General features: G+C 33.5%; 1 protein-coding gene across 1 annotated transcript; it reads right to left on the reverse strand.

The window, feature by feature from the left end:
• Nucleotides 1-1,834: 1,834 nt before the first annotated feature.
• On the reverse strand, nt 1,835-11,366 carry LOC127730074 (uncharacterized). Its single transcript, XM_052238121.1, has 3 exons — nt 11,054-11,366; nt 3,938-4,144; nt 1,835-3,315 (listed from the first exon to the last, which is right to left on the reverse strand). Exons 1-3 carry the CDS (start codon nt 11,214-11,216, stop codon nt 2,192-2,194), a joined length of 1,494 nt encoding a protein of 497 aa, XP_052094081.1. The 5' UTR covers nt 11,217-11,366; the 3' UTR covers nt 1,835-2,191.
• Nucleotides 11,367-14,916: the final 3,550 nt, after the last annotated feature.

The following is a 14,916-nucleotide window of genomic DNA, read 5'->3' on the forward strand; positions in this document are numbered from 1 at the left end:
TTTGAGGTACACCTCTTTTCGTTGATGTTTAGCTTCTTTGAAGTAAGGCCATAATACATTACGTCTGTGATTTATTTCTTTCGGGTATTGTTCACTTATCCCGTTCCTTGTTCCCTTTAACTCTTTGGCTGATTTTCTAACTATTTTGCGATCTTTAAAGGTTTTAAATCTACAGACAATTGGTCTCATATTTTTGTCGGATTTCCCGAAGCGGTGAGCTTGTTGGAATTCCACTGGGCTTTCTATTTTAAGCTGGTTTTCATAAAGTTTATGAGTATTTGTTCCGTTTCCTCACTTTCTTCGTCAGGGTTTGTTTGTGGTATTCCAGAAAATACAAGATTTTCCCGCATAGATCGGGTTTGTAAATCAATATGACGTTCTTTAAGGTCTTCTAGATCCGTGCAGAAATGTGTTATATTTGAACTTACATCTGTATAGCATTGTTTGATTTCTTTGATATCACTCTTAACTGTATCATGTTCTTGTTTACTAGTCTCATATTTTGTATTTAGAATTTCTAAACTCTGTTCGATTTCAACGACTCGTTTTGTAACATTGTCAACGTTTGACACCAGTGTATTCAGTGTTGAATGGAACTTGCTCATTTTATCGGAGAGCGAATCGAGAACGCTCAATTTTTGGAACATTTTGTCGACTTTCTGCTCTAGGCTATCGATTTTGTTTGTTTTGTTTGTTTCTGACGCTTGATTCATCGTTGACTGCATTATTGGATGTGTCAGTCCTTGTGGGGTACACGAATAGAGACCTGCCATTGGTGACGTTTGGCTGAAATTTGGATTTTGCATATTTTGCATATTCTGGAAATATTGTAAATTAGGTGCTGGTAAAACAGGAGAGTCACAATTTGGAATATAATTGTTCATTTTGACTGCTTTAACATTGTTATTTTTCGCTACTCCGTTATCACAGGTCTCATTGTGGTCGAGACAGATGTTTGTCGGGATCTTGATTTTTGTTGTTCAAATATATCAGCACATTTACATATTGACTTAAATCTGTTTGTTTCGGAAAAGTTATGAATATGTCCTCTTAATATATCCTGGTTTTAAAAATAATTTTATTTTCAGTTAAAAAATATTATCTCTTTCTGTCTTTCCAAAAGTAATAACAATTACTATGAAGAAATTGGCAAAAAAGTACGGATTTGTCGCAGAAACTATACCCCTAAACTTGGTTATCTCCTTGTGAAAGAGTTGTTCTTGGGTTTAAAATTTTTTTTAGTTTTTTTTTTGGGGGGGGAGAGGGGAATCAGACTGTTTTGGGAAGTAAATCAAAACAAAATATTCTTACAAACTATATATTTTGTTGCATTAAAAAGTCATAAGGTACACCAGATAAATGAGTTTTCAGGACCTCGGAGGTTATATGATATTAAAAAAAAAGATGCATAAACTACTTGAAATACGTATTCAAATAAGACAGAACTCTTTTGAAAAAAATGCTACAGTGGTTCTACCATCATGATTGAATGATTGGTGCTACATATAACGCCCAGCGTCAAATATTACAGGTTCATGATATTTTGATTTCTAATAAACCGAAACGTTAAGCCGAATGTTAACATGCTCTCGAACGTGCAAGAAAACAGTCGTTTGAAGACATGTCAAATTATTCTCACATCGACCCTACCAGTCTTTGCTCAAATTCGTTAAACGATGGGTCCTCGGCAGGGAAGCAGTAAATATCAATGTTCAAGTCGTTTATTTAACCAGCCACAACCGAGACAAATACGGTTACACGAAACCATTGAAGCGGTTATACCAACAAGAAATACGACCCTATGATAGTCACTCTTGAAGACACTTAGTTTATTATAAACAATATTTATTAAGATAAATAATCACATAACGATATAATACAACTGAAATAAATATTTAGGATTCAGAAAGAAGCAAATTTGCTTTTACAAATCTGACTCCTATTACACAAATAATACACTTATTGAACAATATATAAATATAAATACTGCCATACTCTGTAATAAATATATAAATATGAAAAAGGTGAAAAATACAATAGAGAAAATAAAAATAAAAAACATGAATTTTTGTAATGTATACCGTGTGAAATATTTGGGTTCTTATTGAATGATGAAGCTGTAATATCAATGGTTAAAACATTTGCTGAGAAGACACTTAAATAGAAATAAGTTGCATATTTAATGCATCGCCTACATTTTAACATAATTTGAACTCCGTCGATTTTTTATAATAAACACGACACCCAATGAAACGGATATTACAGCAGCAGTTAAAGAGAGTCCTATACCGCCGTTTATACATTTCATACCGTAACAATCTAATGTTCCTTTAACAACATATGCATCATAAATAGTACCAAATATCAACTGAATTATCAAGCCTGCGACTGCTGCTAATAATATTGCAATCCCCCAATTTCTTCCTATATTTTCTAAACTGAATAATTCACTCATAACTGCGGGACACAAAGTCCACATTGCAGAAATGCCTAAACCACACAAAAATGTTCCTAACATAAGTAGCACATAAAGTTTTCCAAATACCAAAATAACAGCTTGGCTGACTACAAAACAAGCGCAGGCAAAAACTAATATCGACATGCGCGGAATTTTTTCTTTGAGTAAATCTGAAATAACGCCAATTGAAATACTCATAGCTGCTGTTGTTATGGGAACAATAAGTACCAAGCTTCCGTTATATTGGTTCAGATGAAGAGATTTCGCTATTATTGTTATGTTATTAACCAAAGTTAATCCAACAGACGCTGCTAAAACAAACATCCAAGTAAATAAATGAAAATTTGCATTGCATAGTAATTGTTTGATTGATAGTTCTTCCCTATTGTGGTCATTTACAATCAAATCCACTTCACTTTCGGATGAGTTTTCAGATTCATCCTGTTTGAGATTCGGATTAAAATTATGTTCTTCTGTACCCGTTGAATCATTTGTTTTGATGGCAGGTTTAGTAGAGTTGTATGAAACTTCATATTTTTCGGAAGATTTTAAATATTTGGACTCATCTTTGGTAGGTGCAATAGTTAAAACATTCTCTGTAATTTCTTGTGATGTAAATATTCGAAGAAAAATAATGCAAAGAATGTCGACAAATGCAAAACTGACTGCAAACAACAACATGAAATCGCCAAATCTATTCTGTCCAGTTAAGCCCTTGTAATAAATTACTGAAAATATAGATGGACTTCCGGCAAAAAACGAATTCAGCACTCCAACTATTAATCCTCGGTGTTTACTGTGGAAGTTGATCATGTTCGTATTCAATGCTACCATATACGTGAAGACAGAACCAACACCTGTTTCAAATATAACAAAAGGTTTGTCATTTATTCTATCTAAAATATAAAATAATTCTTAAGTAAATCATTTGACTTAAACCTAATTAGATGGTTTAGGCTATTTTTTATGTCCTTATTTGTCATTGAGCTCTTCAACTGATTCGGTTCTTATACATCCTTGACTTTCAAATATTCGGCTTTGGGCGTAATTTCAGAAAAGCGCATCGGACGCATGAACATTATAAACTTGAATGATTACATCAGTCCATCTCTGTTTCCCTGTGACCTAAATTCATCGTTTGTTCACATAATTATGTAGATTGACTGTACATGTCTCTAGATGTTTGATTCTTTTTTGTTTTGTTACTGGATTTTTTAGAAGGGCGTTTTTCTTTAGTCTTCGTTCTTTAGGGTATTTAGAATGCGTGCATTACTAGAACTGTCGTACATTAATAATTCATTTTTGTAAAATTTGTTATTTTTATTATTTTATGTGTTTTTAATATTTTAATATATGTTTTAAACAATAGTATAAATTGCTGGGCCTCAAGTTCTTACGACATGTAAGTTTTCTACACCATTCCCGAAGATATAAAAGTTCATCTCATTTACTAAAGACTCTTGATGAAAGATAACATACCACACACGAAAAAATAAAAAGCCATCAACCAACTATTCCTTCCATAAAACTCTGCATACTTTGTTGTACTCCAAAGGAGTAAGTATGCACTGACTGACACGACAAGTCCAGCACCTGAGGTCCAAGTAGGTCCTAATTTATCATACAATAAACCTGGCAAAAACCCTGCTCCAAGTCCTAGGTTCAGCAAAGACGACTGTAGTTCCACTGAAATCAATAAAAAAAGATTCAATATAATGGTTCAATTTCATATAAAATGGTGATTACAGTTATTTAATGGTGGCTATAAATTGCTAATATTCTTGAAATGTATACATCGACTGTCTTCGTGTTATTTCATATATATAATTTAGTATATTTACCTCCCCTTATATGATGGCGGGAGCAAGGAAATCGTCCTGATAAAGTAGGCAAATCCTAACTCTTTATATCCGTACAAACAACAAATAGCAGGACAAAAGTGAATAAATTCCATCTGTGGAGTTGTAAGTTTATTCTATTACAATCCACGCATCATTTACGCAACAGTTTCAAATGGTACGATGTACCGACAACTTGGTCCGACCCTAACAATAACAATAATTCAATTGTCATCGAAATATTGGATAAGGAACAAGCATTGCAGTTTAACATAACATTCTTCGTTACAACCGGGACAATCAGGGTACCAGGGATCTAAGTACATGACCTTTGTTCATTCTCACTTTCCTGTCCTGACGCAAATCTTAGCCAAGGTGATTGATAATGCTACACATGCTACAGTTGAGGACCAGTTTGACCTAGATCAAACCTTAAAAGATGTTAACGACAACACAGTTTCATCTAAGCTTGATTATTCCCTAACATCCATCAAATCCACCATACACCAGGATGTGCATGAGCGCACAAATACACCTACCGTTACATGTAGCACGTCAGAAAACACAAATTTAGTGGACCACTTTTCTCGTATTGAAAAAAACAATAATTGAGGCTATCATACAAACAGCAAGCCAACAATCTAATGATTATACCAAATTGATGACAGCAATCACCACTTCGTGTGAAACTCTTAACTACCATAATAAAAGCTAACCCTAGAGCTAAAGACCAATCTGAGGTTACCTCCCTTCAAAAGACAATATCCACACTTCGAGATAGGCTTTTACATCTAGAGAACAAACTAAAAATTCAGGATGGTAACATTCAAATAGAAAGATCAAATAATGAAGTAAACATCAAAAGTTTACAATCACTACTTGATGAAACAAGGAAGCAATTAAAGCAATCTTGTGAAACTTCCCAATATGAATTTAATCAGTACAACGAAAAAATAAAGGTGAAAGATGACGAAATAAAGCAATTAACACAAAATATCCAAAAACTGAAAAAAAATCTGGACACAGCCCAGGATGAAGTTATCCAACTTAAACTTCATATTGCTGCCCAGCTTGATGCTAACATGGCCAAGGAGACATCTGCTACTAATAAGGCAGCAACTAATCAACAGCAACATACATATGATACACAGAGCAAACCGAAAGTTCTTTTTCTAGGAACATCAAACATTAAAGCCATAAACGAGGCTAAGCTGACTACTGCAGCTACTGTGGAAAAGGTAGTGAAATATACATTAAAAAAAACAGTAGCTTTTGTAACTTTACATGAAGACCATATTTGGTTGTACTGCACTCGTTAACAAATGACCTGAAACATCTTACTCCACAGCAATGTATTGATGAACTTGATCAATTAATATCTTTAGTTCATGATAAATGGTCACTTGCTAAAATTATCATTTCTTTAACTACCCCAAGAAAAGATGATATTGGGTTTTTTACAAATGGCCAAATCATAAATGCCTTAGTTAAGCAGTCAATTATTGGTAATAAAGTCTCGAGTATGACATATTGTGAACATAGTACTAGTAATATGCTGTTACAGGGAAATCCCATCAATGATTTATTAACTGATGATAAATACCACTTATCTACAAAAGGGGTGTCTATTTTGGCCAGTAATATTAAAAAATCAATACACACTGCCCTTGATATTCCTATTCCTACCCAGCAAAGAGGGCGGCCTCAATCCAAGGGGCCAAGAGGTTATGGTAGGGACACAAGAAGACGTTAAACTTGGAATAAGCTGTGTTTCAAATATCAGTCAGTTAGTTTGTTTGCTTTTTTTTTCTCTCATTAATTTAATATAAAAATATTCATAGGGGGACTATCAGAGATTGTTTCCTCTTGTCTCTTGTTTATTTGAGGGGCACTTACATGTACATGCATAACGGCAAGCTCACATTCTAAATATTGAATTATATATCAGGGTAATGTTTTTTTTTTTGTGTTTTTTTTTGTGTTTTTTTTTGTGTTTTTGTTTTTTTCCACTATTTAATTTTGTATTTGTTTTGTTTTGTCGTTATCTTACATCTTACCTTGCTGCAACTATGTAACAATTAGCTATGGATACATTTGTGTGTGTATGTAGTATGCTAGCTACAACTCATATATATTTATTATATATTATATGCATAAATATCTGTGTGTTTATGATGAAACATTGTTCTATCAGTTGTGAAAATATTTACAGTATTGTTACTCTCATATCACAATCACATGTAGCTAAAACCTAAAATTTTGTAGTATAAAGATATTGAGTTAGGATAGCCAGTATCTCATATATTTAATTTCTTTTATTAATATCTAAAATCATTAATACAAGTTGTTCAATCATATACTATTCACAAATTTATAAGATAGAATTAGAGACACTCTTTTATTTTATAAAATGACTTGTGATGATTTATCTTCCATTAAAATGGGCTTCTGGAACGTGGGTGGTCTAAAAAAAAGACAAAACAACAAGATTCAAGACCCCCTTTTTTTTTTAAACATATAGAAAATCTAGATACAGTGTTCCTCGCTGAAACCAACTTGGGGTATGATTCTGTTGTATCTAATATAGGGTCGTTCCACTGTCATCTAATTTGTAGACCTGTAACTAAATATAACAACAGGCATTTTGGAGGACTTGCAATACTACGCAAGCCCTCACTAAAGCAACATGTGAAAATTCTAAAATCATCTATCCCAGATTTTTAGTGGGTGAAATTAGAAAAAAATTCTTTGGATTTGACAAAGATCTTTTTATATGTGTTGTGTATAACCCATCATACTCTAAAGGACTTAACCATGATATTCTTACATGTTTAGAAAAGGATATTGCTTCCTACCAAAAACAGGGTAATATATTATTGTGTGGGGACTTTAATGCCAGAGTGGCTTCTGTTACAGATTTTATCATAGATGACAGTAATAATCTTTCTCCATTATATCAGTCCTATTTCAGCGATAAACAAATTCTTGAAAGAAGGAGCAAAGATGATAAACTTGACTCAAGGGGCAGGGACCTGCTTGACTTGTGTATTAGTAACCAAATAACGATTCTAAATGGTCGAGTTCTTGGTGACACCTTTGGTGGGCTAACATGTTATACACCTAATGGGGCTAGTACAGTTGATTATGTTTTAGTGTCGGAGAGTATCCTGAATCAAATTCTGTACATGAGGATATGTAATTTTATACCAACACTATCAGACTGCCATTGTTTGTTGGAATGGTCATTGTCTGCTAAATATTGTTTAAAAACTGATTGTGATAGTGTTAAAACTCATGAAATATTACCAGGTTTCATATGGTCAGATGACTCACCAGCTCTTTTTCAAGATGCCCTTTTTACTGCAGAAATTCAGCAGCGACTTGACAAATTCCTTAAACTAGAGCCCATAGATTCCCAACATGCAATTGATAACGCATCTCTAGAATTGACAGACATTATTGTAACTGCTGCTAATATATCTCTTAAAAGGCGTAAGCCCAAACGGGTAAGGGGGTTAAACACCAAAAGTGGTTTGACTGTAATCTTGCATATTTGCGAAAAAACCTATTTAGTTATGGAAAAATTTATTCTCGATTTCCCAGAGATCCTGCTGTTAAAGGTCACTATTATAAACTACAGCGCGTATATACTAAGGCACGGAAACACAAATACAGGGAGTACAAGCAGTCATTGTTGAAGCAAATAGAAACACTGCATGAGGAAAACCCTAAGCAGTACTGGCAATTGATTGATGAACTGCAGGGCAAGAAAAGGGATGATAAGAGTGCATTGGTTGCACCATTTGATTGGTTGAATCATTTTAAAAATTTTACCGAACCAAAAGATGAGTTTAAAGAGCGACTGCAATTTTTAGAGGAAAATCTAAACATTCTTGAAAAAATTTAATGAACTTGATAGTAGGATCTCTGAAACCGAAATATCTACTGCTTTGTGATCTTTAAAGGTTAATAAAGTAGCAGGGTTGGATAACATCTCTAACAGTATGCTAAAATATGGTCAAACCTCTTTGTTACCGTGTTTACTAAAAAAATTTTAATAATTGCCTCTCTTATGGAAAATACCCAGAACCCTGGACTACTGGTTACATATTCCCAATTCATAAAGGGAATGATGCATCTGATCCTAATAATTATAGAGGAATAACTATTAATGATGCTTTGGGGAAGCTTTTTAATAAAATTCTTGACACCCGTCTTTGCAAATTTTTAGATAAATATCAGATCATTAAAGATAGCCAAATTGGTTTCACAAAAAAAGCACGACCATCTGACCATATGTTCATACTTAAGACCATTATTGATAAGTACTGTCATACTAAAGAAGGTAGAGTGTTTGCCTGTTTTGTTGATTTCCAGAAGGCCTTTGACACCGTCATTCACCCAGGTATAAAAGTCAAGTTATTAAACATCGGGCTGGGTACAAATTTTTATAATATAATTAAGAGTATGTATGCTCAGAGTAAATCGTGTATTCGATTACAGAATAGAGTTACAGACCTTTTTCCAACTAAGGTGGGAGTGAAACAGGGAGATAATTTGAGTCCAAATTTGTTTAAAATTTTCATAAATGACATCCCTGATTATCTTGAAAAGTCAACTGATCCAGTCTTGGTTAACTCAAAGCCAGTTCATTGTTTATTATATGCTGACGATATTGTCATTTTTTCTTCCTCGGAAAAGGGGCTTCGGTGTAAACTTGATCAATTAAATAATTATTGTAAAGATTGGTGTATGAAAATTAATCTAAAAAAAACTAAGGTGATGGTATTTAACAAGGCAGGCAGGCATATAAAACATAATTTTTATTTTAATGACATGTTGATAGATTGTGTTCAACATTGTAAATATTTAGGTATAACATTTAGTGCATCAGGATCTTTTTCCTTTGCTCAGAAGGAATTGTACAATAAGGCACTGAAAGCATACTACAAGCTACGAAAGGACTTCTTGTCACTGAATCCAAATATTAAAAACAGCCTCCACGTATTGATCATACAATTAAACCCATTCTTTTGTATAGTTCGGAAATTTGGGGCTTTTTTAATCCCTTCAAAAAAAATTAAATTTTCAGACTACTACAGTTGATCAAGCCTATCCTAAACATATGAAATTTTGTAAACTATTACTAGGTGTGGGGAAAAGAGCAAAAACTTTGCCACTCTTTCAGAACTTGGGAGATTTCCTTTACATTTTGATATCACCAAATCTATGATCAGATACTGGCACCGGCTTGAAAATTTGGGTTCATCCTTTCCATTACTAAAAGATGCATATTTAGAGTCAAAGCTATTATTTGAATAAAAAATTCCCTCTTGGTATGGATCTTTAAACTATTTGCAAAAAAAAAATAATGGGGTTGACAGTCTAGCCTTTGCAAGCAACTTTAGATTCAAAATTTTAATTAAAAAGTTTTTTTATCAGCACTATGAAATACAGTGGAGAAAACAAATGCACAATTGTGCTGATGGGAAGCTTTTTAGCTATAGCACTTTTAAGACTCATTTTGGTCTTGAAAGATATCTTACTTTATTACAATCACCTGAGCAGAGGAGAAATTTCGCTCGATTGCGTATTTCTTCTCACAGACTAAGAATTGAACAAGGTCGCTATCAGGGTACTCCCCGACAAGACAGAATATGTCTCAGGTGCACCTCAAATGAAGTTGATGATGAAAAACATTTTTTATTTTCGTGTACATCATCTCAAGATAAGAGAAATTGTTTAAATTCCACTATTAACTCACTATGCCCAAACTTTACGCATTTGATTCCTAGCCAAAAACTGATATGGCTTCTTAATGTAGAGAATCTTGATATCTTGATATCTGTCTGTGAGTTAGTTGATGAAGACAAAATATAACTTGAAAGATAAATATTTTAATCAGGCTTTCTGCACTAGGCATGAGGTTGGCATGGTGGGGGTACAGGACACATCGTATAAGTTCTATTACCTTTCTGTTTGTGATATTTTTTTTATTAAACTGGTAATATTTTATCTTTTCGTAATATGTGCACTTTGGCATATCAATTAGCATTGTCCCTTGGTGCCACTTGCAGTTGTGTCACTTTACATAGAACTGACTCCTCTGCACCAGGCACGAGGATGACATACCAGTTATGTGCAACTTCTTACAATATCTTACCATATCATTAATCATGTTAATGTCCCGATACACATTTTAATATGCACCCACCATGCCATATAGCACCGTCCCTTGGTGCCTCCTGCAGTTAAGCTAGATATATTTAGCCTACTCACAGAATTCTTTTTTGTTACTTTCTAGAGGTGTGCCTGAGACGAAGGTTTTATATATACTCCTATATATATACAAATATGTGAAAACTGTTGCTTCTTATTTGTGTTTGTAACTATGTATACTGTATTGTTTATTATATTTGTAAAAATAATATTATAATGATATTATATTATGCTCCTTGTGAGCCCATTTGATGGAAATAAAGCATCTTCTTCTGGATTGAAACAAAGCACATTATAATTTTACCTCTATTTTCTATTGTATAATATTCGTTCATTAATACCGAGAAGAGTATTTCTTGTTGCTCCGCTTAGACTGAGAGTGTTGGTCTAGTACAAACCAGGTTTATAATCAATAACCACCAACATCTGATATCGTCCTGATATGCATGTAATATGTGTCACTGGACGATAAACAATCTCTCTCTCAGTATAGAGATATCTCTAGATGCAGAAAACATAAATATTGATGAATACATACCTTCTTTTTGGGTGAAGTTGAAAGTTGTTTTCAGATCTTCGGCATAAACATTAAACACAAATAATGATCCTGTTACAAATTTTGCCAAACACCCAACAACAAGACCAAGTGATTTCAACAAACTTAAGTGACGAGGTGATGTAGGTTGTTCAAAGTTTGCCATTTGGAACTTTCAAAGTTTGTAACTGATAAAATAACGCAAAATATTGTTCAACAAGTATTAGTCAATATGAATCCGAGCTACACATTAATCAATGATTATTATGTATAGTCCCATCAATAAGTATGTGTATATGTTGAAAACATAACATGGTTGTCGTTCTTTGTATTCAGTCCAGGTAAATGAAAACACACAACTTTCTTTGTATTACTGATACAGGCTATAAACCAACTGAAAAGAAAATCTGTGCATATTTTTGGAAAGTGAACTAAACATATTCATGATTTATATGTATTAAATAACCTATTCAAATTCACGGGCTGCGACTCAATTAATCTAGAGTCTGGTCAGTGACATTTTCCGTAACTGGTGTCTTTGAATATCTTATCCGGTTTTCGGATTCTTATGATTGATTGAGTGAGAAGTGAGTCAATGAGACTGATTTATTTATTTATTGTTAAGCTGAACATCCGTTATTAAATATTTCATGCAATTTCAGGAGGAGAATAAGTTAATTAACAATAAATTAAATAGCTAGGACCTGCAAAGTGGTTAAATTTAGACAACAGTAGTTTACCGTTATTCAAATCTCATAAGTCGACTAAAAAGATACAAATCAAGGTTAAAAACAAAAACTGATGGAATCCCAAGAACTTCACCAGGAGTATGACCGGGTGTACAAATCAGGGTAAGCGTCTTCATGCTTGAAATCGTCCAGAGTCTACACAAATGAGTTGACTGGGAGGAAAGATGGAGAAGTTAGACCACATTAAAAGGCATGTTGGAATGGGTCACAAAATTCGTCTTGCACTAGACCACATACGAATCCCTCTAAGAGTTTTTGCAAGGCTACTTAAACGTGCAGAATGCTTTAGTTTGGGGTTTACTGTCAGAATGGAAAAATATGTAACATTTATACTTCCACAGATAAATCAAGTTAAACAGCATGTGTGAAATAAATTGATAAAGCAACGACAAATATTTCATGCATATCCATGAAGCGAAAGAGTTTACATTGAATTCAATAGGTATGTTCTATTCAGTGGAAAGGAAAAGTATGTTGGATACAGGGAGAACTAATTCCTTGATACAGGCCACCTACGGACTCCTTGTTATTGCGTGGGTTGTAAAGGTTCATAGAACATTCCACTAAATCACTATATCCGATTTATCGGATTTAATGTCCCCATTCTGACAGGACGTGGATGCGTATTTATACATCCATTAAAGCCAAATCGACGCTCCTCTTTGACATGTGTTTTATTTCCGGACGGGATTGTCCAGAGATTACAATATTTAAACCCCAGTCAACCCTTAGCGTCAAATTTTTTTTTCATCAAATTGTGTATGCATCGAGAACTCTTTGAACTACATCTGTGTTGGAAAATACATGATAGATGTAGCATTTTATAATTCATGAGAAACAAATTATTAGAATTTGTGATATACATTTATAAATGTATAAATTGGACATTAAAAGCTTCTTACATATGCTTAAAGTGTTTGCGCCTATCCCAAGTCAGGAACCTCTGGCTTTTGTTAGTCTTATAAGTTTTTTTTTTATTTTGGTTCATTTATATGTTTCGGATTTTAATGTGATGTCCATTTTCGCTGAACTAGTATACATTATTGTTTAGGGGCCAGCTGAAGTCCGCGGTATTTTCTCGCTGTGTTGAAGACCCATTGGTGGCCTTGGGCTGTTTTCTACTCTTGGTCGGGTTGTTGTCCCTTTGACACATTCCCTGTTTCATTCTCAATTTTATTAAAGATTTGAAGTTTAGCATGGTGATAGTCATAATGTCTCTTTTCGTGAACATTTATATAAATTACCAAAGAAATGTTTACGTAAAGGTGCGTATACGTCAATATCTAAAACATTCCAAGATTTTGGCCAATTCGCTGTGTATGTACTCATCTAAACTCATCACATAATTAAAGTTTTCTCTGAGGTACTGTGTTGCACCATCTTACCTGTGCACGTCGATGTTGTCGTCTCAGGACAGCGTCATAGTAAGGTATTCTGTTCCAAGTATAAAAACCATGCAGGTGATTGTGAAATGTCTTTGGCTATACTCTGCGAAGCTCAGCGAAAAATACAAGTTTAAACAAAGTACATCTATAGAGATTAACATACGTTCTTTATTTCCATTCTCAATTTTATTTAATAACAGATAAAGGATATCAAAGGTTGACCTTTTTAATACATGTTTGTCTAAAATATATATATATATAAATTAATAAAACAAGGGTGTTGCATATCCTTCTTTTTTCTTTCACTGAGTATATTGTGTACCTTTGTTATAGGCATATTCTTCTTATCATTTTCTCTTTTTTTTTTATTCGTGAGATAGTCGTACTCGTTTATACCACTTTCAAACTTATTTGGGCTATACAGTTATATATTCATCTATTTGAATATCTTATTTTTGGTCCAACAGTTCGTAATATATTTTGTACACAGTATGAAAATAAGGAATGATTGGCCGTGGGAAACAGGTCATGCTGATGGCCTATGATATTAGTGTGTATTTTTGTTTATTTTTAATCTTTCATTTTTTTTATAATGTTTTTAATCATTGAGTCGTTTGGGTAGCAACTGATAAAATCTGCTAGAAGTTTTAACAGTCGAATTCATCATATTCTCATGTATGCAGCGGTTATCGATGAAATACCAGAGTGAATCGTTTATGATCACTAAGCACACAAATGGGCATTTTGAAATAATCTGAAATTTTCTAAATTATCTGTTTTATTTTCCGATCTATATGAAAATAAGGAGATGACTTTTTGTGGTATTAAAGCAATTATAGGCAATTATACGGCTTCAACAACGAGAAAAAACCCATACCGTATAGGGGTATGAAAAATATGAAACAATTCAATTGAGAAAATTAGCGGCCTAATTTATAACAAAACAATTTACGAAAAACGAATATGACAGACATGAACCAACGACAACCACTGAACTACAGGCTCCTGACTTGGGACAGGCACATAAAGAATGTGGCGGGGTTAAACATGTTTGTGGGCGCTCAACCCTCCCCTAACCTGGGACAGTGGTAAAACAGCACAACATATGAACTAACTATAAAAATCAGTTAAAAAGGATTAACTCATCAGATCGATGCAAAGAAAAACATCAAACAAAAACACAGACAGGGCGTGGCAGGGTATATATCCATCCCTCACCCCTAACAACAAAAAAGATTCAAATACAGATCTGAGAGTACTCGCAGTTACTGACAGCTAGTTCAACGCCAATAAGAACTTATAAAAAAAATCATGTATCTAAGACTAAAATATCATTCAGTACACATCCAATATCCAATGGATTTAGTGTAAAGACGTCATTAACAGTCAGAGAAAAACATGACCTTGTGCAATGCCAAAATATAGGTATCGACAGATTGTAATACCGTGAAAGTACATGTTTATAATATTAAGTGGGGTTTTAATTTACTGATAACAAAATCAAAATCTTTACATATAAAAACAATATTCAATGATTTAATTACAGTGTTGAATAGGTAACCTTTTAGAATAAGTTTATTTAAAGGATTGATCAGTTTACCCGGATCGTATCTAAATTTCCGGACTATTCCGGTTGAAATAAGTTTTCTACAGGTACAGCCAAACTTGCAAACCAAATCTTTGTATCTATGGAAGAATTTAGTAAAGGTTTTAAGTTATTTGTGATAACGAA

The sequence above is a fragment of the Mytilus californianus genome, unplaced genomic scaffold, assembly GCF_021869535.1.
Source record: "Mytilus californianus isolate M0D057914Y unplaced genomic scaffold, xbMytCali1.0.p SCAF_2, whole genome shotgun sequence".
In the NCBI taxonomy this organism is placed as follows: domain Eukaryota; kingdom Metazoa; phylum Mollusca; class Bivalvia; order Mytilida; family Mytilidae; genus Mytilus; species Mytilus californianus.

Bases quoted from the DNA above. Each gene is read 5' to 3' on its own strand.
- LOC127730074 (XM_052238121.1), bottom strand. From the start codon at position 11,216: ATGGCAAACTTTGAACAACCTACATCACCTCGTCACTTAAGTTTGTTG. The intron at 4,145-11,053 runs GTATGTATTCAT...TATTGATTTCAG, and splicing joins CAACTTCACCCAAAAAGAAG to TGGAACTACAGTCGTCTTTG. The intron at 3,316-3,937 runs GTATGTTATCTT...TATTTGAAACAG, and splicing joins TTTTTATTTTTTCGTGTGTG to GTGTTGGTTCTGTCTTCACG.